Source organism: Haliotis rufescens, unplaced genomic scaffold (genome assembly GCF_023055435.1).
Source record: "Haliotis rufescens isolate VD_foot unplaced genomic scaffold, xgHalRufe1.0.p SCAF_13, whole genome shotgun sequence".
NCBI classification, from domain to species: domain Eukaryota; kingdom Metazoa; phylum Mollusca; class Gastropoda; order Lepetellida; family Haliotidae; genus Haliotis; species Haliotis rufescens.
In genome coordinates, this window is record NW_025963813.1 from 9,299,025 (window position 1) to 9,324,526 (window position 25,502).

Sequence of the window (25,502 nt, forward strand, 5' to 3'; positions counted from 1 at the left end):
GCAACCATCATAACTGCATGCAATAGTCATAAGCTGAACAAAGTGTTTTTAGCGTTACGACCATCGTAATTGCTCGTAATCATCGTGAGCTGAACAAGGTGTTGTTAGAGCTACGACCATCGTAATTGCTCGTAATCATCGTGAGCTGGACAAGGTGTTGTTAGAGCTACGACCATCGTAATTGCTCGTAATCATCGTGAGCTGAACAAGGTGTTGTTAGAGCTACGGCCATTGTAACTGCACATAATAGTCGTAAGCTGAACAAAGTGTTACGACCATCGTAACCACACCTAAAAGTGGTAGGCGAACAAAGTGATGTTGGAGCTGCAACCATCTTAACTGCTTGTAATAGTCGTAAGCTGAACAAAATGTTGTTAGAACTGCAACCATCCTAACCACACCTAAAAGTGGTAGGCGAACAAAGTGATGTTGGAGCTGCAACCATCTTAACTGCTTGTAATAGTCGTAAGCTGAACAAAATGTTGTTAGAACTGCAACCATCGTAACCACACCTAAAAGTGGTAGGCGAACAAAGTGATGTTGGAGCTGCAACCATCTTAACTGCTTGTAATAGTCGTAAGCTGAACAAAATGTTGTTAGAACTGCAACCATCGTAACCACACCTAAAAGTGGTAGGCGAACAAAGTGATGTTGGAGCTGCAACCATCTTAACTGCTTGTAATAGTTGTAAGCTGAACAAAATGTTGTAAGAGCTGCAACCATCGTAACTGCTTTTAATAATGTAAGGCTGAACAAAGTGATGTTAGAGCTACGACCATCTTAACTGCTTGTAATAGTTGTAAGCTGAACAAAATGTTGTAAGAGCTGCAACCATCGTAACTGCACGTAATAATGGTAGGCTGAACAAAGTGATGTTAGAGCTACGACCATCGTAACTGCACGTGATTATGGTAGACTGAACAAAGTGATGTTAGAGCTACGACCATCGTAACTGCACGTAATAGTTGTAGGCTGAACAAAGTGTTGTTAGAGCTACGACCTTCGTAACTTGTCATAATAGTCGTAAGCTGAACAAAGTGTTGTTAGAGCTACGACCACTGTAACTGCACGTAATGGTGGTAGGCTGAACAAAGTGATGTTAGAGCTACGACCATCGTAACTGCACGTAATAATGGTAGGCTGAACAAAGTGATGTTAGAGCTACGACCATCGTAACTGCATGTAATAATGGTAGGCTGAACAAAGTGATGTTAGAGCTACGACCATCGTAACTGCACGTAATAATGGTAGGCTGAACAAAGTGATGTTAGAGCTATGACCATCGTAACTTGTCATAATAGTCGTAAGCTGAACAAAGTGATGTTAGAGCTACGACCATCGTAACTGCATGTAATTATGGTAGGCTGAACAAAGTGATGTTAGAGCTACGACCATCGTAACTGCACGTAATAATGGTAGGCTGAACAAAGTGATGTTAGAGCTACGACCATCGTAACTGCATGTAATAATGGTAGCCTTGACAAAGTGTTGTTAGAGCTACGACCATCGTAACTGCACGTAATAATGGTAGGCTGAACAAAGTGATGTTAGAGCTACGACCATGGTAACTGCACGTAATGGTGGTAGGCTGAACAAAGTGATGTTAGAGCTACGACCATCGTAACTGCACGTAATAATGGTAGGCTGAACAAAGTGATGTTAGAGCTACGACCATCGTAACTGCACGTAATAATGGTAGGCTGAACAAAGTGATGTTAGAGCTACGACCATCGTAACTGCACGTAATAATGGTAGGCTGAACAAAGTGATGTTAGAGCTATGACCATCGTAACTTGTCATAATAGTCGTAAGCTGAACAAAGTGATATTAGAGCTACGACCATCGTAACTGCATGTAATTATGGTAGGCTGAACAAAGTGATGTTAGAGCTACGACCATCGTAACTGCACGTAATAATTGTAGGCTGAACAAAGTGATGTTAGAGCTACGACCATCGTAACTGCATGTAATAATGGTAGCCTGGACAAAGTGTTGTTAGAGCTACGACCATCGTAACTGCACGTAATAATGGTAGGCTGAACAAAGTGATGTTAGAGCTACGACCATCGTAACTGCATGTAATAATGGTAGCCTGAACAAAGCGTTGTTAGAGCTACGACCATCGTAACTTGTCATAATAGTCGTAAGCTGAACAAAGTGTTGTTAGAGCTACGACCATCGTAACTGCATGTAATAATGGTAGGCTGAACAAAGTGATGTTAGAGCTACGACCATCGTAACTGCGCGTAATAGTTGTAGGCTGAACAAAGTGATGTTAGAGCTACGACCATCGTAACTGCGCGTAATAGTTGTAGGCTGAACAAAGTGTTGTTAGAGCTACAGCCATCATGACCACACGGAATAGTCATAAACTTATATCTTCTCCATCATGAAGAACTGTGACAATTATCTTCAGGACATTTTGGATGATAATCAGTCAGTGTGGAAGGTATTGAACTGATCTGAAACCCAGTCATCATAATTATCATCTCATTACCACGTCAATAGTTGTGGTAACCGCAGTTGCAGTTATTAAGCAGTAGAGCATTATATTAATATTATATAAATATTGCAATACTGTACGTGAAATAAAGATTCTTTAGAATGTCAACGCTCAGTGAGAACATCGTCTCTGTGTGTTACGTGCAGAACACAGGGTTGATTGATGACAGCCGTTATGAAAAACTTACCAAATATAGAAAAACATACAATGAAATTAAGGGGAAGAAATAGTTTCATTGTGAGTCATGTTGGGAGCTGTTGACAATGTTTGCAAGAAATAAATTCAGTGTTAGTCAGCTGCAGCCTGTCTCCATGTTCGGCCTGGGGCAGGATGGCTGTCGTGACATATTACCGATGATAAAATGATATAATCAAGATTTACACTTTAGAAGTTTATGGCTCATAATTTGATATTGTTTTGTTCATCAATTTCAAGAGCATTTGTAAACATTGCAGATGGTAATCAGTGATTGAGATAACTTGTTAAGGTGGTATTGAGAAGTCGGTATGATGAACAAGGGAGAGAGTTCTCCTCACCTTGTAATATTGTTATGAAGCCAGGTTAGTCTCAATCATTGGAATTATTACTTTTTGAGAATCTACTTATGGATTGACTGGTTTTTTTTTCTGTTCATTGAGGTCTAAATAAAAAGACTGATGTGCAAACTGTATGAATTTTCGCTATATGTGCTGTGTATGACAACACATGTGAGCGGAATAGGAATTTCCTCAGCAGTAATACTGGAATTCCCTGACATTCCATAGTAATTAAAGTAGTCCGCCACAATGGACGTGGCTTATATTTTTCAATCATTGGGAAATGATGCAATAACACATGACTAATTCAGCTATTCAGAATGCAGTAATTACAACGAAAATTTAATTTAAAATATCAAAACATATGTTGACACATGGTAGGTGTATCGTGTGTTGTCAGGTGGACATTTGTGATGTATTGACACACCAGTGAATTGTGGCACCCCTGCCATGTTCTGAGTGTGAAACTGTTGGTATTGATGTCTACATAATTATCTGTCGGGTGTCAAGTTGGTGTCAATCCGAACACCTACAGGTGTCATGTATTGACACAGTTGCTCTCATCTGGTGTCTATGGATTACAACTTCTTTATAATAGAAATTCTCTCATCAAGTTAGACATGATTTGTTCTTTCCAATTTTTGAGGCCCAGGGGAGTTGTTGCCTTATGATGACCCTTGTTATAAGTTCGATGATGGATGCCTATGTTTGATCTTAATGATGATTATGACAAAGGTAAGTTAATGATGATCATAATGGGGCTAAGATCTGTCCAATAAGATATTTTACAGACCACTTCAACAGCATCATAGACAGACTTGACATGGCATATATCGCGATGCCTCCAAGACTTGCCAATAACAAAGTTCAACACTCAATATGTTGGCATAGACAGCATGTTGTGTTTATCCCCAGAAATCGGCTGAAAATTGATTCATACCATAAAGATTTCTTAGACTCATAGTGAATGAATACTTTCTTGATAAGTATTAAGACACTACTCTAACAGATATTGATGATCTATCAAGGAACCAATTTTCAAGTCCCAGCCTTGGTGAGTATGTCACGAGGGACAGATCAGCCGTAGGTCTTAGGAGTAGGTTTTTCTGTATATTACAATCTTTTTGTTGGTTGTGAAATTTGAGAAAGTATATTGGTTCCCAATCGCAAGTGGAGGTCAATTCAGTCGGTAAATTGTTGGAACGACGTCTCATGGAACCGTCTGTTGAATGGTTGACATCAGATTGAATTATTTGCGGCAGTGTGTTGATAAGATATCTTATGACATGTTGCTATGGGCCACTTCGAATGAAAACAGTTGAAACATGACCAATCAGTACGAAGTAGATAACACTCGATGGGCTTTACTGAAAATTATTGCACCCATTTCCTTTCCCGTATGGGTGACATCAAGAGACATGAACTGGCATTCATTGCATATTTAGTGCGACAGTAGGATCTGTTTGGTATTTGAAAGATTTTGTTTGTTTGTTTGTTGTTTCACGCCACGCTCAGCAATATTCCCGCTACATGACGGCGGTCTGTAAATAAACAAGTCTGGACTAGACAATCCAGTGATTGACATTATGAGCATCTATCTACGCAATTTGGATACAATGACATGCATCAACTAAGTCAGCGAGCCTGACCACCCGATCCCGTTAGTCGCCTCTTACAACAAGCATAGTTTTTATAGGCCAGCATGGGTTGCTGAAGACCTATTCTATCCTGGATCCTCACGGGTATGTGAAAGAAATGCTGACATGCATTGGAGCATGTGTCTTTCCCATGGTCGACATGTTGAAGGAGGATTTGTATTAATCCGATCATCAAGAGTTGCTTGCATAAGAAGACTGTGTTTCTTTCAAGTTCACATTGTCGTCACATGGGCAAGATAGACACCTGCTAGATTAGCAGGCTCTGTGACGTGTTGCATGCATGCAGTGTATTTCTTCATGTCATGCGATTGTATTTGAGCTCCGTCCCAGGTCACCTGTTATCTAACACCAAAGAATCGACACAACTGATTCTGGCTGATGGCCGTGATCTGGTGTTGTGTTACATTTCTGTAACGCGTTATGCAGCTGTTGTGTAAATGTTTGTTTGTATCTGGGAGACTTGTGCCCTGCTGACTTTGAGACAGAAGGTTTTTGATGTGTCACTATACTGTTTGCCAGAGAGTATTTTGATTATGCGATCTTGCAAGCATTATGTTTATTTTTGTTTGTAATATAGTATCTCTGTGGTCTAGAAGATTAAGTGTGTGCTTTAGGACTGCCTCCATGGCCAAGTAGATGGAGTGTGTGCTTCCAGACTGCCTCTGTGGCCTAGTAGATAGAGCGTGTGCTCGGAGAATGGAAGGTCGTGGTTTATTTCCGGCCACGTCATACCAAAAGACGTTAAAAGAAGGTTTACTTCTTGTTACCCTGCCTGGTGCTTGGCATTAAGGGTCTAAAACAAGTACTGGTCGGCTCGAAGCCAGTGTATTTTGTCTGAGTGGGGTATTCATGTTAAACTGCAGCATGGTATGTATCTCAGCGTGCTAGCACTATAAACCGGGCATGAGTCCGGACTAGTGAAGTCAGTCATGCCAGAGCTCCAGATAAGCTGCGTATCTGCGTGAAATACGCATCAAAAATGCAGAAATATGCAGTAAAATAAAATCCAAGCGTATCAAATATGCAACGAACATTACAGATTCGCTACAAAAATAAAACTTGTGCGTATCATCAAAATATTGTGAAGTAACCCTGCGTATTCGATTAGCAAATCAGCAACTTATTTTGAAATTATAAACGGACATTCCGTCAACCTTGCCAAACTCCACGATGACAGTTACATCATGATCATTTGCCATCACACTTTCTTGTGGAAGTATCGTGGTATTTTTGAGTCCTATAAAGCTCTCGAACCCACACGACACCAGTTTGCAGGGACTAGATGAATAATGTTTTTAAATATTTAACTTAAATACCCACATGTGTAAAATTTAGTGGGTAACAGAAATTTGAATACCCAGATAGAATTACTGATACCCAATGATTTTAAAATGCATGGGTAAAATACCCACAACACCAAAAGCTTATCAGGAGCTCTGGTCATGCACTAATTCACTTCCTCTTGTAATATTGTTATGAAGCCAGGTTATCCTCAATCATTGTAATTATTACTTTTTGAGAATCCACTTATGGATTGACTGTGGTTTTTTTCTGTTCATTGAGGTCTAAATAAAAAGACTGATGTGCAAACTGTATGAATTTCGCTGTATGTGCTGTGCATGAAAACACACTAGCGGAATAGGAATTCCCTCAACTGTAATACTGGGATTCCCTGACATACCGTAGCAATAAAAGTAGTCCGCCACAATGGACGTGGCTTATTTTTTTCAATCATTGGGAAATGATGCAATAACACATGACTAATTCAGCTATTCAGAATGCAGTAATTACAATGAACACAACGAAAATTTATTTATAAAGTATCAAAACATATGTTGACACATGGTAGGCGTATCGTGTGTTGTCAGGTGGACATTTGTGATGTATTGACACACCAGTGAATTGTGGCACCCCTGCCATGTTCTGAGTGTGAAACTGTTGGTATTGATGTCTACATAATTATCTGTCGGGTGTCAAGTTGGTGTCAATCCGAACACCTACAGGTGTCATGTGTCGACACAGCCACTCTCATCTGGTGTCATGTGTCGACACAACCACCCTCGTCCTGTGTCATGTTACAGGCAGCCACTCCCGTGTAACACAATCGCAACAAATAAATACCAGTTGTTGATGTGTTGGTGAGTTGGCCTCCGTTAACATGGATCAGTGGGTCTTGTCAGTGACTCATTTCCCAGTGTGTTGGGAAATTATAGTATCTATCTAGGAGCCAAGCTGTACAGGGGTATAATTTCTATTCCCCGGAAATCACTAGGCCAAAAAAAGGGATCGCTAATTCAGGGTTTTCCTGAAGCTTATGATGCTTTGTCAGTTTATGAGCAGTTTCAAGAATGAACACGCTAATAACAAACTGACGGATGTAGCAAACATATTGTATGGTCCTGTCCAACTGCTGTGTATATTCTGTATATTTGCCTAAAGCGAACTACAGTTATGACGAAGAAAAATGAGTGGTCCCTTTGAGTTTGTTATAACCGTTGTTTACTGTAGTTGTAAGGCCTGATTTCTGAAGTTACGTTTATTTGTTGTTTAACACCCACTTCTCAATATTCTATAGATATGGCGTATAAACGTATAAACGTATCAACAATCAGTCTGTACCAGATTGATATTATGAGCAATGTCCATGTCGGGGTAGGATGACGTATCATTATTAGCAATGTCCATGTCGGGGTACGATGACGTATCATTATGAGCAATGTCCATGTCGGGGTACGATGACGTATCATTATTAGCAATGTCCATGTCGGGGTACGATGACGTATCATTATTAGCAATGTCCATGTCGGGGTACGATGACGTATCATTATTAGCAATGTCCATGTCGGGGTACGATGACGTATCATTATGAGCAATGTCCATGTCGGGGTACGATGACGTATCATTATTAGCAATGTCCATGTCGGGGTACGATGACGTATCATTATTAGCAATGTCCATGTCGGGGTACGATGACGTATCATTATTAGCAATGTCCATGTCGGGGTACGATGACGTATCATTATGAGCAATGTCCATGTCGGGGTACGATGACGTATCATTATTAGCAATGTCCATGTCGGGGTACGATGACGTATCATTATTAGCAATGTCCATGTCGGGGTACGATGACGTATCATTATTAGCAATGTCCATGTCGGGGTACGATGACGTATCATTATTAGCAATGTCCATGTCGGGGTACGATGACGTATCATTATGAGTAATGTCCATGTCGGGGTACGATGACGTATCATTATTAGCAATGTCCATGTCGGGGTACGATGACGTATCATTATGAGCAATGTCCATGTCTGGGTACGATGACGTATCATTATTAGCAATGTCCATGTCGGGGTACGATGACGTATCATTATGAGCAATGTCCATGTCGGGGTACGATGACGTATCATTATGAGCAATGTCCATGTCGGGGTACGATGATGTATCATTATGAGCAATGTCCATGTTACGATGACGTACCATTATGAGCAATGTCAATGTCGGGGTATGATGACGTATCATTATGAGCAATGTCAATGTCGGGGTACGATGATGTATCATTATGAGCAATGTCCATGTCGGGGTACGATGACGTATCATTATGAGCAATGTCAATGTCGGGGTACGATGACGTATCATTATGAGCAATGTCCATGTCGGGGTACGATGACGTATCATTATGAGCAATGTCAATGTCGGGGTACGATGACGTATCATTATGAGCAATGTCAATGTCGGGGTACGATGACGTACCATTATGAGCAATGTCAATGTCGGGGTACGATGACGTACCATTATGAGCAATGTCCATGTTACGATGACGTACCATTATGAGCAATGTCCATGTCTGGGTACGATGACGTACCATTATGAGCAATGTCCATGTCGGGGTACGATGACGTATCATTATGAGCAATGTCCATGTTACGATGACGTACCATTATGAGCAATGTCCATGTTACGATGACGTATCATTATGAGCAATGTCCATGTTACGATGACGTATCATTATGAGCAATGTCCATGTCGGGGTACGATGACGTATCATTATGAGCAATGTCCATGTTACGATGACGTATCATTATGAGCAATGTCCATGTTACGATGACGTACCATTATGAGCAATGTCCATGTTACGATGACGTATCATTATGAGCAATGTCCATGTTACGATGACGTACCATTATGAGCAATGTCCATGTCGGGGTACGATGACGTACCATTATGAGCAATGTCCATGTCGGGGTACGATGACGTATCATTATGAGCAATGTCCATGTTACGATGACGTACCATTATGAGCAATGTCCATGTCGGGGTACGATGACGTATCATTATTAGCAATGTCCATGTCCAGGTACAATAACGTGCAATCAACCAAGTCCCTGATCACCCGATCCACAAAGTAAGCTCTTCTGACCAGCATCCACTGCTGGGGATCAACTCAATCCCAGAATCCCATAGGGTTCACCCACAAGGGGCCATCATGATACACTGTCTGCCATTTGACACACTTTCAAGATGGCCGCCAAGGCCTGTTTCACAAGTACAGGAAGTAGCTTGAGTTACTCAGGGACTGGCCGGAGGTGTGATTCCCACAGTATCAGTCGAAAGGTGTTTTATAGGAATTGTTCTCCATCTCTTATGATCAATCGTTTAACATGTATACCCAACTCAGACACTTTAGTCTTGACTCTCAGCCAGCCAGTCCGTGTTTTGTCCCCTCAATGACGATCGTGAAGCAGGGTGACAACAAGTGCCATATTTTAATGGCCAGGGGATTGTACCTTGACTCTCAGCCAGCCAGTCCTTGTTTTGTCCCCTCAATGACGATCGTGAAGCAGGGTAACAACAAGTGCCATATTTTAATGGCCAGGGGATTGTACCTTGACTATCAGCCAGCCAGTCCTTGTTTTGTCCCCTCAATGACGATCGTGAAGCAGGGTAACAACAAGTGCCATATTTTAATGGCCAGGGGATTGTACCACCGACCTTCCGCTCTCTAGGCAGACGTATCCATGTGACTACGGAGGTGGTGCTACCCGAGTGGGATTCCCACTATAGAATAGGACATTTTTCATTCACTGTCATCCAGAAAGATTTGGAATAATTCTGACACATGTCATATGAAATATGTCAATACCATGGTAAAGTTCAAAGGTATATATGAAAGTGACAAAATTCAAACAAATGACATCACACTGGGTACAAGATTTTTGGCACACAGTGATGACAACATGATAAATGGGGCGGAACAACTATGTATTGTTGAGGTGAAACTATGACTTTAATTATTCACTGAAACCTGCCACCTCTGATCCTTGTCAAAGTAAACGCCTGATGGATTAAACTGGCAGTGTTATGTTCAGTTTCATATCAGCTGTGAATGGGAAGACATCGAGATCTGTGTAGGGGGTGTCTTTTATTGGATGAGTTGTCGGGAAGGTAGCAGATAAAAAATGAAGAAGGTCCTGGTTGTAACCTAACCCTTCAGCTTCAATAAATTCTCACGAGTTTCTCTCACAGTGTTTAAAGGCACAAGTCCATAAATCATATTGTCAAAGTTCTGTTTATGTATATTATATCAGTCAATTCTGTAATTGATTAATTTCAAGGGATTGTTGAAGCAAACATTTAAGCTCAATTAGGTTTCTGTAATATTACAGAGTCATATCATGTGAATCACATTTCTTCAGGAAAATCTTCATAAAAGAATAGAGAAATTGTTCTCTGGCGTATGAAGGATGCCTTTAAAACCAGGAGAACATCTGTCATCTCTCATCCCAGTCCTAGTCTTGCACGACCGCCTCTGTGGTCTAGTGGTCGAGCATCTGCCTGGAGAGCGGAAGGTCCGGGGTTCGATTCCCGGCCACGTCATACCAAAAGATGTTAGAAGACGGGACTTGTTGTTACCCTGCCTGGCACTAGGCACTAAAGGGCTAATACAAGGACTGGTCAGCTCGGAGTCAGTTTACTGTGTCTGAGTTGGGTATTCATGGTAAATCATCTTAAATCTCAGTGGCCTAGCACTATAAATTTGGACTAGTACAAGCAGCCACACACATGCATGCACGCACGTTGCTATATAAATGCAATAGTCTTGAACGCTGCGTTAAACCCTGTTTAACCTTACCTTACCTCGACAGTGAGATTTAGTTTTATGCAGTTTCAGGTCCGATCATGTTGCTCTAGTCCTGTCCTCGACATCTGAAGTAGGAAGCTTTGTATATCATTGTTATTTTTATGTTCATTGTTGCGCGAGATATAGTTTCAGTGACAGGTGACAAGGGAGACAAACCTTAATCCTCTCAAGCATGAAATAAGACATCTTGTATTCATTGTAGCATTATGGGTTTACAATCATGCAGAATAGTGTACATTAGATGTGTGATCTCTCCTTCGTTTGAGAGTCTATTGTTGTAATATTACAGAGTCTTGCTCATATATGAGGTGATTCTTGAAGTTATTTGTACGTTTCCACATGGTGTGCTCTGAAGCAAGAAACTGGATGATTTACATGACATAACGACCTGTCATAGGCTTGTATGGCTGTGATCAAATGTCTGCTGTTCTGAGCTTGAAGCGTGTTGTATTAGGTGAACTTTAATGACAGACACAGACAGACTGTTTTGCTGTGACAGTTGGTCTCTCATGAATAGTGGATAGAGTAGTGTTGTCTTTTTGTCAGAGCAGGTCTATCTCTCCACTGTTCATGAGAGCTGCACTGTCGTCACCATTCAAGAGTTCACTCGTCACCTTGAAGACCCGGGTTTTATTCTCCACATGGGTACAATGTGTGGAGCCCATTTCTGGTGTCCCCTGCCATGATATTGCTGGAATATTGCTAAATGTGGCGTAAAACCATACTCACTCACTCACTCACTCACTCACTCACTCACTCACTCACTCACTCCAGTGGGGACGGACTTGCTCTGACAAACAGGCAGTCCAGCCAGGACGGACTTGCTCTGACAAACAGGCAGATCAGTGGGGACAGACTTGCTCTGACAAACAGGCAGCTCAGTGGGGACAGACTTGCTCTGACAAACAGACAGTTCAGTGGGGACAGACTTGCTCTGACAAACAGGCAGTCCAGCGGGGACAGACTTGCTCTGACAAACAGACAGTTCAGTGGGGACAGACTTGCTCTGACAAACAGGCAGTCCAGCGGGGACAGACTTGCTCTGACAAACAGACAGTCCAGTGGGGACAGACTTGCTCTGACAAACAGACAGTTCAGTGGGGACAGACTTGCTCTGACAAACAGACAGTTCAGTGGGGACAGACTTGCTCTGACAAACAGACAGTCCAGCGGGGACAGACTTGCTCTGACAAACAGACAGTTCAGTGGGGACAGACTTGCTCTGACAAACAGACAGTTCAGTGGGGACAGACTTGCTCTGACAAACAGTCAGTCCAGCCGGGACAGACTTGCTCTGTCAAACAGACAGTCCAGCCGGGACAGACTTGCTCTGACAAACAGGCAGTCCAGCGGGGACAGACTTGCTCTGACAAACAGGCAGTTCAGTGGGGACAGACTTGCTCTGACAAACAGTCAGTCCAGCGGGGACAGACTTGCTCTGACAAAAAGACAGTTCAGTGGGGACAGACTTGCTCTGACAAACAGACAGTTCAGTGGGGACAGACTTGCTCTGACAAACAGACAGTCCAGTGGGGACAGACTTGCTCTGACAAACAGACAGTCCAGTGGGGACAGACTTGCTCTGACAAACAGACAGTCCAGCGGGGACAGACTTGCTCTGACAAACAGACAGTTCAGTGGGGACAGACTTGCTCTAATAAACAGATAGTCCAGATGGGACAGACTTGCTCTGACAAACAGTCAGTCCAGCGGGGACAGACTTGCTCTGACAAACAGGCAGTCCAGCCGGGACAGACTTGCTCTGACAAACAGGCAGTCCAGCCGGGACAGACTTGCTCTGACAAACAGACAGTTCAGTGGGGACAGACTTGCTCCGACAAACAAACAGTCCAGCGGGGACAGACTTGCTCTGACAAACAGACAGTTCAGTGGGGACAGACTTGCTCTGACAAACAGACAGTCCAGCCAGGACAGACTTGCTCTGACAAACAGACAGTCCAGTGGGGACAGACTTGCTCTGACAAACAGGCAGTTCAGTGGGGACAGACTTGCTCTGACAAACAGACAGTCCAGCGGGGACAGACTTGCTCTGACAAACAGACAGTCCAGTGGGGACAGACTTGCGCTGACAAACAGACAGTTCAGTGGGGACAGACTTGCTCTGACAAACAGGCAGTCCAGCGGGGACAGACTTGCTCTGACAAACAGACAGTTCAGTGGGGACAGACTTGCTCTGACAAACAGACAGTTCAGTGGGGACAGACTTGCTCTGACAAACAGACAGTTCAGTGGGGACAGACTTGCTCTGACAAACAGACAGTCCAGTGGGGACAGACTTGCTCTGACAAACAGGCAGTCCAGTGGGGACAGACTTGCTCTGACAAACACACAGTCCAGTGGGGACAGACTTGCTCTGACAAACAGACAGCACAACTGTTATGATCAGGGAGAGTTGGTTCAGCCTGCAGACTCAGTTGCTTATTACACACCCATGCTGCCTGATGTGTCAAGCAGATGACTCCAACGTCCTGAGACAGCCCATGCTAAGGCTGAAACATCACGAGATGTTTGTTGGCATTTAAGCACCTGGCAGAAGTATGGTCGATAGTGTCTGTTTATCTTCTCCCTCTTTAATCACCCAGCAGCCTTTGTGTGAAATGCTGCAATTTTTCAATCTGGATAATGTTGAAGAAAATACCGTAGGTTAATCCTTGGGCGACACAAAAGATATTTGTTCCGAGGACAACACGATTCGGCAATTACATGGTTGTCACGGTTTCCTGATAAAATGTTTTTGGGTGATCCTTTGTCAGGGGTATGCTCATTAAATTTATTTTGTCTTCTTCAGACACATTTGTAAGGTTAATTGCAGATGTACCGTAACTGAATACACATGCTTACGTCAGTTTGATTCCACACCACGGCCAAGTTTTGAAACATCCAAAGAAATATGATGTTGTTTTATGCAGTTGAAGTTTTGTAGCTCACCTGATTGAAAGTCAACTTTTGATGTCACAACCAGGTGAGCTACAGTGCTGTGACATTGTTTTTTATATGAAAAGAGTTTTCACTTGTACACCTTACCTGTAGTGTAAAATATTATGACTTGAATTAAATCAAACAAATTCATTATATATGTACAATAAATAATAGTATTCCATCATGGATGAGTGAGTGAATGTTGTTTTATGTTACACACTGTAGAATTCCAGCAGCAGTTCATACCAAATCAAGTGTGGATCATCTAAAAAAGTGTCTGACTGCACAAAGGAGCCCAACATATTTTGTGTGTGTACACAACAAATATTTTTTCAGGATATCCAACATGTAGAGCAGATTTAGAAATTGGCACTCGTCCTGTACTCCTTGCCAAACTGCCCAATAGTTACGGTATTATAAGGACGAGTAGAAATTTGCCATTATTCAGGGTTTTGCTATATGTTCTCATTGGACTAAAACTGTTAGTTTCTGCCGCTGTAGTGCAAACAATTATGCTTTTTCTAAACCCCTAGGCTAATTTCTTTTTTCTTGTATTTTGGTTTTCTCAGCTCTTACAACATTGGCAGAGATACTTAGGGTCTATTTTGGCCTCGACTCCTAAGAGACTGAAGTCTGAACTCATCTGTTCCCCATATGATCTATGCCCTAGCATTACAGAAGCACGATGGTGAATTGTGTACCATTTGGACTCCGACCATATTGGAGTTGGCACACAGAGAGAGTCAGCTCCATCGGACCACGATTGCATCATAGAAGGTGTATGAAACCTGATAATGTCAGACGTGTGATACGAGGGTGGGATAACATGTGCTTTGGATTCCATTAAAAGTCTCTTGTTGATTGGTGTCGACACATGCCTGTTTACTCTGCAGCACACATATGGAAACTGACACAGCTATGTAGACTGGTCTTGCTGGAATCTGATGGACGACTTACTCACTTAAATATGGTGTATGAGTCATGCTTGTTGTTATGAAACTGCTTTTATACTTTGTGACTGGATGAGAATTGGTCTTCAGCAACACCTTTTATTGTAAGAGGTATAACGGAGAGGATCGCAGTCATTGTTGATGCTAGTCATTGTATCCCAGTTACGTAGATCAATGCTCATGATGTCAATCACTAGATTGCCTGGTCCAGAGGATCGCAGACTTGGTTGATGCTAGTCATTGTATCCCAATTACATAGATCAGTGCTCATGATGTCAATCACTGGATTGCCTGGTCCAGAGGATCACAGACTTGGTTGATGCTAGTCATTGTATCCCAATAACATAGATCAATGCTCATGATGTCAATCACCGGAATGCCTGGTCCAGACTTGATTATTTACAAACCTGTGCCATACAGCTGGAATATCGCTTTGTGGAGCGTTAAACAACAAACAAACAAACAAATGTTATAAACTGGTGCATTGTAATATTTTTCAACTGATTGTTTATTTATTGCATGCTAATGGATTAGGATTCCGAGGCAGAAAAGTTCCCATACCTCTTACCTGTCACAATGAGTCCGTAAAAGCAAAAATCCAGTGATCACAAGGTATGACCTGCCTGATTGGCATGCAACCCCAGATTGATGCTCATGATATCGACCACCAGTTAGCCTCATCCAGACCCATGTACCGCTTCCATGATCTACCAAGTGTATTGCTGACTGCAGCGAGGACTTTAACCCTGATGAATCTTGTGTGATTAAATGTTCCCCTCTCACCATGCTCACACAGTTACTGTCCAGACAGCAGTTATGATGCTTTATCTCAAGTGGAAGGACTGCATGAGACGATGTGATTTACCTCGCCAGGGTCGTATTCCCTGGGAGTTATGTCCTTTTAGATAACAGGCCATTGTCTTGTGTGGGAAGTACTGCTACAATGTGGCCAGATGTCATGTGTCTTTGCGTCAGAGCTGATCTTCAGTGAGGCACATTCAGTCATCTGCTTTAAAGGGGAGCTAGGCTCGGCTAATTGGCAGTCCCACGAAATTTGATTTGAAAACATTCAAAAGAGGAAGTTTGGTCTGCTTGTTCATGATGTATGCCAGTTTTGCACCTCATGAAAACCCTTGTTACACAGAAAATATGTCTGAGTTTTATACATAGAGTAATTATAATATCCAGCCCAGGGCAGAACAGGGTGAAGTGCCGTTGGGATTCCAGGTTCACATAGGTCCCTTGTAGCCTTGGCTTAAAACACATCTATTGTTTAAACACTCCATAATTTTAAGGAATGGACAGTTGGTTGTTGATTATTTAACATGTCAATAAATTTACACTTTGAATACTTTTTAAGCTTAAAATGGAGGGAAGCCCAAGGTGGTTCTGACCTTAAATGTTTACCGCTTTGGAGAAACTCATGAGCATGTGTATGGTGCTGACTAACCAGTGATTGTGAGGATTGTGGGATTCAAACCCACTTTTGGGATCAGGGGACACAACTCTGAAATACAAATATGGTGCCTTTGATCATTTAGGTGCCTGAGCATAGACAGGCTGGAACAATTCTTACCATTTGACACAGTGACATATTAGGTCACTTGCTCAACCGAAACTTTGAAAGTAATGTGGCATGACAAACTTCATGACAAACTAACAAATATTTTCATTATGATGTTTTTATCTGATCCTCATTGTGACTTTCACAAACTCAAAGCAACCTGAACAACAATTTCAAAAGTGTTACAAAAAATAACCTGAACGAATTCAGAGAGCACCTTGTTTTCACTTCCAACACTTTCCTTCATGAATACTGCCGTTTGTTTCTTTCAGTGCTTTTACAAACAGATTAGTTATCAGTGTAAAGAGGGTATGATTCACCCTCGTATGTGAAGATGTCTCCGTTGATGAAAGAGGGTTGTCCCTTCTGGGACATTCACAATTTATAGGTCTCTCGCTGACCCATAGAGACTAGGAGACAAGAAGCAGTAGCCATTCATTTTGGAGTGTCGTGTTGGTTTGTGTTTCTTTCAAAGGACAAAGACAAATGGCCACTTTGTGTTGGTGTCATGCCCTGGTGTACTTTGATGTAACACTGTAGGGATTGTAGGTTAGAGAAGTCTCCTTCCCACCTGCTTGCGAACCTGGCTGTTTGTGTGTCATCATGCCCAGGCCATATATTGCTCATGCTATCAATTACTGGTTTGCCTGAACCTAAACTACATATCAAATGGGCTGCTGCGATATGGCTGGAATATTGCTGTCATATGGCTGAATATTGCTGCGATAAGGCTAGAATATTGCTGTTGTATGGCTGGAATATTGCTGCGAAACAGCCGAATATTGATGTCGCATGGCTGGAATATTGTTGCAATATGGCTGGAATATTGCTGCAATATGGCTGAATATTGCTGCGATATAGCTGGAATATTGCTGTCGTACAGCTGGAATATTGCTGTCGTACGGCTGGAATATTGCTGTAGTATGGCTGGAATATTGCTGCGATATGTATGGAATATCGCTGTCATATGGTTGGAATATTGCTGTAGTATGGCTGGAATATTGTTGCGATATGGCTGGAATATTGTTGCGATATGGCTGGAATATTGCTGCGATATGGCTGGAATATTGCTTTGATATGGCTGGAATATTGCTGTCGTACGGTTGGAATATTAATGGAATATTGCTGTATATGTATGGAATATCGCTGTCATATGGCTGGAATATTGCTGTCGTACGGTTGGAATATTAATGGAATATTGCTGTATATGTATGGAATATTGCTGTCATATGGCTGGAATATTTCTGTCGTATGGCTGGAATATTGCTGCAATATGGCTGGAATATTGTTGCGATATGGCTGGAATATTGCTGCAATATGGCTGGAATATTGTTGCGATATGGCTAGAATATTGCTGTCGTACGGTTGGAATATTGCTGTAGTATGGCTGGAATATTGTTGCGATATGGCTGGAATATTGTTGCGATATGGCTGGAATATTGCTGCGATATGGCTGGAATATTGCTTTGATATGGCTGGAATATTGCTGTCGTACGGTTGGAATATTTCTGTCGTATGGCTGGAATATTGCTGCAATATGGCTGGAATATTGTTGCGATATGGCTGGAATATTGCTGTCGTACGGTTGGAATATTTCTGTCGTATGGCTAGGATATTGCTGTCGTACGGCTGGAATATTGCTGTAGTATGGCTGGAATATTGCTGTCATATGGCTGGAAAATTGCTGCTGCTGAAACAACACCCACTGACACTCTCTTATGACTAATGATGTCAACAGTGTGATGTTATTGTTAATGTCATGTATTGATGATGCTGTACGTGTTTATCTTGCTGTGTGTGTTGTTGCTTGTCTATATGTCTCGCTCTCTGTTGTTCCAGACGGCGGAGACAGCACCAGCTACGAGTCGTACGATGAGGACAACCAATACCACGACGTGGAGCTTCTCAACAAACTCAACATCAAGCTACCAAAGTAAGTAGCTTCCATGTCTTCAGATACGACTGGACCGCCTCTGTGGTCTGGTGGATAGAACGTCTGCCTGGACTGGACCACCTCCGTTGTCAGGTGGATAGAAAGTTTGCCCCAACTGGACTGCCTCCGTGGTCTGGTGGATAGAACGTCTACCCAAACTGGACTGCCTTCGTGGTCTGGTGCATAGAACATCCGCTCGGACGAGACCGCCTCCATGGTTCGGTGCAAAGAACATCTGCCCAGAGAGTGGATCCATGAGTTTGATCCCTGAGTGCGTTATACCAAAAAACCTTAAAATGTTACTTGTAATTACCCTGCCTGGCGCTTGGCTTTAAGGGGTTAAAACAAAGACTGGTCAGCTCAGAGTCAGTATAATGTGTCTGAATGGTGTATTCAGGTTAAACTACGACACATATGGCCTTGTCATCTGAGTCACTGCAATTACTTGTCCAGAGATATGTCCCTTACGTATGCCAGGATCTAATGATCATTCATTTAACTCCCGGATCCTCCCTTTGACAGCACTGTCCTTGCTCCTGGTTTTAACCAAAGTGGTAAACATGGAATGTTTGTATCCCTTAGGGCTCTCGTAAAACAACATTAAACTGATACATGATGATATAAGTGCAGTAAGGTTCCATCATACCTGTCTCACGAACATCTTCTTCCTCCAGACGTCCCAAGAAGAAGTCGAACAAGCTGAAGAAGAAGCTGAGCAAGTCAAGGTCATCGTCCAGCTGGGAGATCAATGTGCCCTTCAAGAAGCTGGAGGACATGGCGCTGTCAGGCGACCTCCAGTACAAGGGCAAGTTGTCCTGGACCCGCAAGCTGGTTGCCCTCAGCAACGGCAACCTGGCCTGCTACAAGCCCGACAAGGAGACCAAGCCACAACTTGTGGTACGTTCATCAGCATTGGCCGAAACTCTACAGAGTATTTAGGCAGTCTTTAGTTGAGGTCTTTAACATCAAGATTGTGAAACTCTCCAGGGTGTTTAGGCAGTCTTTAGTTGAGATCGTTAACATCAAGATTGTGAAACTCTACAGAGTATTTAGGCAGTCTTTAGTTGAGGTCTTTAACATCAAGATTGTGAAACTCTCCAGTGTGTTTAGGCAGTCTTTAGTAGAGATCTTTAATTTCAAGATTGTGAAACTCTTCAGAGTATTTAGGCAGCCTTTAGTTGAGATCTTTAATTTCAAGATTGTGAAACTCTCCAGAATATTTCAGCAGTCTTTAGTTGAGATCTTTAACTTCAAGATTGTGAAAGTCTCCTTAGATGACTCACCTGACGGGGTACAAGGCTGACCTGTCAGTGATGTAGAGTGCTTTGTGTTGTAGGTGCACCTGACGGGGTATGAGGCTGCGCTGCATGAGAAGGAGAACCGAAAGGGGTACGAGATCAAGTTGACCCATCCCAACTGTGACAGCCACATCTTTGCCGTCGACTTCAAGGAGTGGGCGCAACAGTGGGCTGATGTAGGTGGAGCCACATTTACAGCACTCACTTGAACATTACGTTAAATACACCTCATTCAGGCATACCTGTGAAGATCCGGGGTAGAATAGGTCTTCAGCAACCCGTGCTTGTCGTAAAAGGGGACTATGCTTGTCGTAAGAGCCGACTAACGGGATCGGGTGGTCAGGCTCACTGCCTTGGTTAATGCATGTTAACGTATCCCAATTGCGTGGATCGATGCTCATGTAAGTCACTTAATTGTCTGGTCCATACTCGATTATTTACAGACCGCCGTCATATAGCTGGAATATTGCTGAGTGTGGCATTAAACAACAAACAAACAAACAGTTAGGACAATGAAGTGATCTGTTTAATTTTTACAAGGTCATAAAAATTATTACATTTTCATCATTGTGTGCCTAAGAACCTTCAGACAAGAAAATTGCCATGTGTGTTCCTGCCTCTCTGAATTACACCATTTTCAGAACAACCAAACATTCAAGCTTGATGTGAATCAACAAAAGTATATACAAATTTATTGCGGCCCAATTGAAGTGATTTGTGAAAGGGACATATTAGAAAAAAGCAGTTTGGTTCTTCAGGTGTAAAACTTCTAATTTGTAATATTGTTACAAAAAGAGCCCTGTTTTTTCATGCCTGGTTGCAACTGTACAGTTGTAAACTCCTTGTTACCCCTCCCTCACTCACTCCACCCACCCCTATCCCTGTCATCGTACACCCCTATCCCTGTCATCATACACCCCTATCCCTGTCATCGTACACCCCTATCCCTGTCATCGTACACCCCTATCCCTGTCATCGTACACCCCTATCCCTGTCATTGTACACCCCTATACCTGTCATCGTACACCCCTATCCCTGTCATCGTACACCCCTATCCCTGTCATCGTACACCCCTATCCCTGTCGTCGTACACCCCTATCCCTGTCATCGTACACCCCTATCCCTGTCATCCCTGTCATCGTACACCCCTACCCCTGTCGTCGTACACCCCTATCCCTGTCGTCGTACACCCCTATCCCTGTCGTCGTACACCCCTATCCCTGTCATCGTACACCCCTATCCCTGTCATCGTACACCCCTATCCCTGTCATCGTACACCCCTATCCCTGTCATCGTACCCTGCAGTAAGGATCGTTGGACGCAATAACATTCACTGGATTGTATAAAACTGCTTTTACCATCCATAAAATGAATCATAAAAAATCACACAAAAAAACGAAAAAAATCTGGCACTTGTACGTTGTCATGTTTCTTCACAGCACATCAACAATATGGCTAAAGGGTTACCTCCCCCTACCCCCTACCATCACTTGGCGCGAACGACCTTCACCCAGCAGAGCGAACATGGCAGCAAGGTAAGCGTCCACCTCATCAGTATCATCAGCTTCATCACCAGGAAGCCATCTCATTACTTCTACAAACTCCTGGCTATTTAGGTCCGACAACAAGATATACATATGTACCTTGTGGAAATAGGTTGCCAGATTTTCAGGAATATCTTTGAGATAAATTTATTTTCCTTTTTGACGGACAGGTTTCCCTTCATTTTGCAAAAATACAAAGATTTAAACACTTTTCGTTTGTATTTTTGTTAAAGCTTTTATTTCAAGATCTTTTTGTCAGATTAACTTCAAATCAGCCATAGCCATATTTTGTATAAGTTAAATGGTGCATTATTGAAGTACAGAAACCATTGGAGTTATAATTGTTGACTTGAACACTTTGCTGAATATGGCAATATGTTTCTGTCTTGTGCCTGCTGACATCTGTCTGATGCACCAAGATCTGGAAACAGATCTACTTCCGGATAAGAAGTCCCTAGCAACCTATGCAGGTCTTAAAAGGCGACTAAATGGTCGGGCTTAGTGACTTGGTTAGGGCGGTCGGGTAGCCTAGTGGTTAAAGCGTTCGCTCGTCACACCGAAGACCCGAGTTCGATTCCCGACATGGGTACAATGTGTGAGGCCCATTTCTGGTGTCCCCTGCCGTGATATTGCTGGAATATTGCTAAAAGCGGCGTAAAACCATACTCACTCAATCACTATTGACTTGGTTAATGCATGTCTTCACACCTCAGATGAGTGGATCGATGCTCATGATGTCAATCACTGGATTGTCTGGATTGACGTATTTACAGACCGCCATCATATAGCTGGAATATTGCTGAGTGGTGTTAAAGAATGGACAAAACAAACTATTTTTTGTGTTTCTCAACTAAAATATTTTCAACAGAAAAATAACAAGTGTCATCGCAACAGGAAGGTAATAAACAAGATGGCTTCTTGTCCTAACAAAATAACCTGCAATGCAATGTTAATAAAACAAGAGCTACAGTACTTGGCCCTGTATGACAGATGAAACTGATTATGATTGATGTCCAATGTACATCGCAGGTGCCCCTTTCATGTTCAAAGGCTCGATCCTTCAAGCGATCAGACTAGAAATCATAACATAACTAAAGGTTTTTATTGAGCAGCCTTTGATGGACTCTTTGTTGTTGAGAAAGCTTGAGGCAATGGCTGCTTCAGAGTGAAAGGTATATCAAAATAATTTAGCTTTTAGGAACAAACTTATATCAGAGATGTGAATGACGTTTTGTGTGTAAGGATATGTCTCAAATTTGGTCATAGAATTTCTTACAAAATAAATTTGATTAAATATAGCAATTAGCCTAGGGATGCATATGTTAGCACACCTTCCCATATTCGGTTTGTGCAGTGATAGCAAGAAACAGTTGTGCCGCATAACAACAGGGTGGCAAAGGATTGTTGTAGATTTTCCTTGGATGACCATGATTCGTAATGACAGCTGAGAGAACAATGGAAACAAGCTGAACGACATTGAGGCTCTTGTTGTTAATATAGAAAAACAAAATGACGTCACATCCGTAGTACTGAGCATTGCATTCTGGGATAGAAAATTGTAACTTGATACAGAGAAGAAATGTGATCGTTCATGGACGATTCTGAATGATAAATGACAACTGGAAATAAAAGGAAAAACCTTACGTAGGTGACAAATATATACATCTGTTGTGTAGACATCAATGTTAAAAATAGGTGAAAAGCTATGTTGATCACTGCACAAACAAAAATATAAAATTAACATTATATGAAAGTTTCACGATATATATATATATATATATCGATATACATGTATTGATTAATAATAACATTAATTATTCTGAATGTGTATAGATTAAGATTGCCACTGTAGACCTGCAGTTAATCAATTTCAGGCTAAATATGAACTAGGCTTATACATTAAATGTTTAAAGTTGAATTTTCTGCCTTCTCGTTACCATGGTAATCTTAATAGATGGAAACGTTTCTCTGGCTGTCAATTATTAAATTAGTATTGATATTCATAAATTTATATCGATACATTATTAGAAATTTGTTGATTCAGCGATTTCTCAAAATATGATGACATCCTACCTTCAGACATATTCTTCTAAATTATGATCTTTTTGTTAAGGAATGTAAAGACTTGAATTAACTGTTTGAATGGCATACTTAGAAGTTAGCAAGTAACAGTAAGGATAAGATATTGTATGGATGACAACTACTTTGTTTATTGTGATGCGGCGTTTCGGTATAGATCCTTATTTTGTCAGGCAGGAGTGAAGCCCATACTGGGGACAGTGACGTGGATTAAGTTGTACTTTTCATTGTGCAGGCCAAGTGAGGTAGTCAAGTTGTTAAGGTGTTCACTCATGACACCACATAAGACCTGGGTTCTATTCCCCATATAGGTACAATATGGGCCCATTATTTGTGGAATATTGCAAAAAGTCGCTTAAAAATTAAGTCCCTCAGTCAATAATGGCCGCCTCCTTATTCACTCTGAACACTTAACTTGTTAAATACAAAACTATGGAGTTGAAGTAACAAATCTTCTAAAACCATGTTTGTTGTCATCATCTGATTAATAAGATTGCAAACTGTGCTATCAATGCAAAAGTGCAAATGAAACTCATACGACCAGAAATTGATGTGAGCCTAAAATAAAGTTTAGCATCTAAAACACAGCAGCATTTTAAGTAGCAAATAGCCCAAATTAGAAAGCCCATATTAAAAAAAGGAGTTGACTTTTATTACAAATAGTTTCTTGAATTACAAGTGTTGAATGTAACAAACTGTGTCTCAAATGTACAGTAGCTACTCGGTAATGAAAAGCCTACTTACTCACGGAAATAACACCTACCAACTCTTGTATATGCACTGCGACATATTAATTGCACCCTTCATAAGTAGGTAACATTTTGCTTACGTTTAATCTGCTTGAGTCATGTGATCCAATTGTGAAATGTATGTAAGAACATGTTAATAATAACATGCTTGACAAGTGAAGCAGACTACTTTATGCTTGTGTATAATGGCGTAACCTGACTGAACTTTAACATTATTTGTTTAAAATTGTCAAGTATACATGTGTTGATATTTATTACACTGACACTGATAGTTATGTAAAGGTCATTTGTTACAAATATTATTTAAAGATGATATAGATTATTGACTTACAAACTTTAGTATACTTAATGTTATAAATATTATCTTTGTAAGATTGTTCTCTTTGGTGTGTTTGGGTTTGGTTTGTTAATGAAATAATATTCTGTGTGGAGTTGTTGTGATATTAATTTTGATAATCAGGTCTTTTGTGACTGTAAGGAGTAGTATAGTGTGCTATCCTATAAACTAATTATTTGTAGATGTGTGATTTTAAGAAACATAGATATTTGTTTATTTAAACTGCGTGTGCTTCCACTGACAGACTTGGTTTATGTTTCCTCGCTGTGTTATACACGAGAGTAAATGAACAATATTCCTTTAAAAACACTAACCTGTAGACAAGTTCAACAAGTTTTTTGCCAGCAATGGAACACTCTATGCTCTCTTGGTATTGCAGGTTAGAAACGGTCCCCAGCAACCAATGCTTGCTGTAAGAGGCAACGTGATCGTGTGGCTAGGCTCTGTGACTTGATTGCTAGTGTTTCTTCATACCCCAATAGTGTGGGACATTGTTCGAAATATCACTGGTTTGTCTTGTCCACACTTGATTATTTACAGCTCGGTGTCATTTAGCTGGCATATTGCAGAGTGCAGCATTAACTAACAAACAAACAAACAACTTTCAAGAACAAATATTGATCAGATTATATTTTGTTTTGTGGTGAAGATGAGTTTATGGGACGACAGTACCTCCGAGGGCCGATCCAAGACGTTAGACTCATCTGCTTCACTAGGGGCAAGTAATTTAAACATGACAACGACTCTCGCCCGATGGGACTGGAAAACGTTGTTCTACAACTGGGCGTTCCCGATAGATCACATCATCATGGGACTACGAGTAAGAATGCACGTTTACGTGTCGAGAATGATGCATCGTGGGATAGTCCAAGATTAACTGCATCATGGGAATGACGTTTTGAGTTAGACAGTGAGACACTAATGCATTATCAGTTGATATACTTTGTGTTGCATTGTGGACGTGGCGAATAATTGTGGAATAAATTAACAAACTGACGACTTGTCATAGACCTCCGTGGTTGTTCATAACAGTTGCATCATTGGAGTGACTTTCAATCGTGGAAGATTTTACTTGTAGGTTGGCTGTTGTGTTCTGTTTGTTGCAGTGGAGTGATGTGTTTGTTTCTGTTATGTATCTTCTTTCTTTAGCTTAGCTATTATTATTATTATTATTATTATTATTATTATTATTATTAGCTGCAGCATGAAATTTGTTTATCTTTGTTTACTTCTTCGTTTGCTTTCACATAAGTCCTAGGGAGATTACAT

The 25,502-nt window shown here is 41.5% G+C and overlaps 1 protein-coding gene across 7 annotated transcripts in view; it reads left to right on the forward strand.

Annotated features, from left to right (window-relative positions):
* LOC124115168 overlaps nt 1-25,502 on the forward strand; it is a 144,442-nt gene that overhangs the window by 78,644 nt on the left and 40,296 nt on the right. For 4 of the 7 annotated variants that reach the window (XM_046476051.2, XM_046476048.2, XM_046476052.2 and 1 more), the window contains exons 6-11: nt 18,133-18,226; nt 18,901-19,123; nt 19,563-19,700; nt 20,964-21,059; nt 21,937-21,966; nt 24,883-25,053. In XM_046476051.2, the coding sequence (XP_046332007.2) occupies nt 18,133-18,226; nt 18,901-19,123; nt 19,563-19,700; nt 20,964-21,059; nt 21,937-21,966; nt 24,883-25,053 (752 nt within the window). The remainder of the gene's footprint in view (nt 1-18,132; nt 18,227-18,900; nt 19,124-19,562; nt 19,701-20,963; nt 21,060-21,936; nt 21,967-24,882; nt 25,054-25,502) is intronic. The other 3 variants (XM_046476054.2, XM_046476050.2, XM_046476055.2) reach the window with 3 other exon arrangements.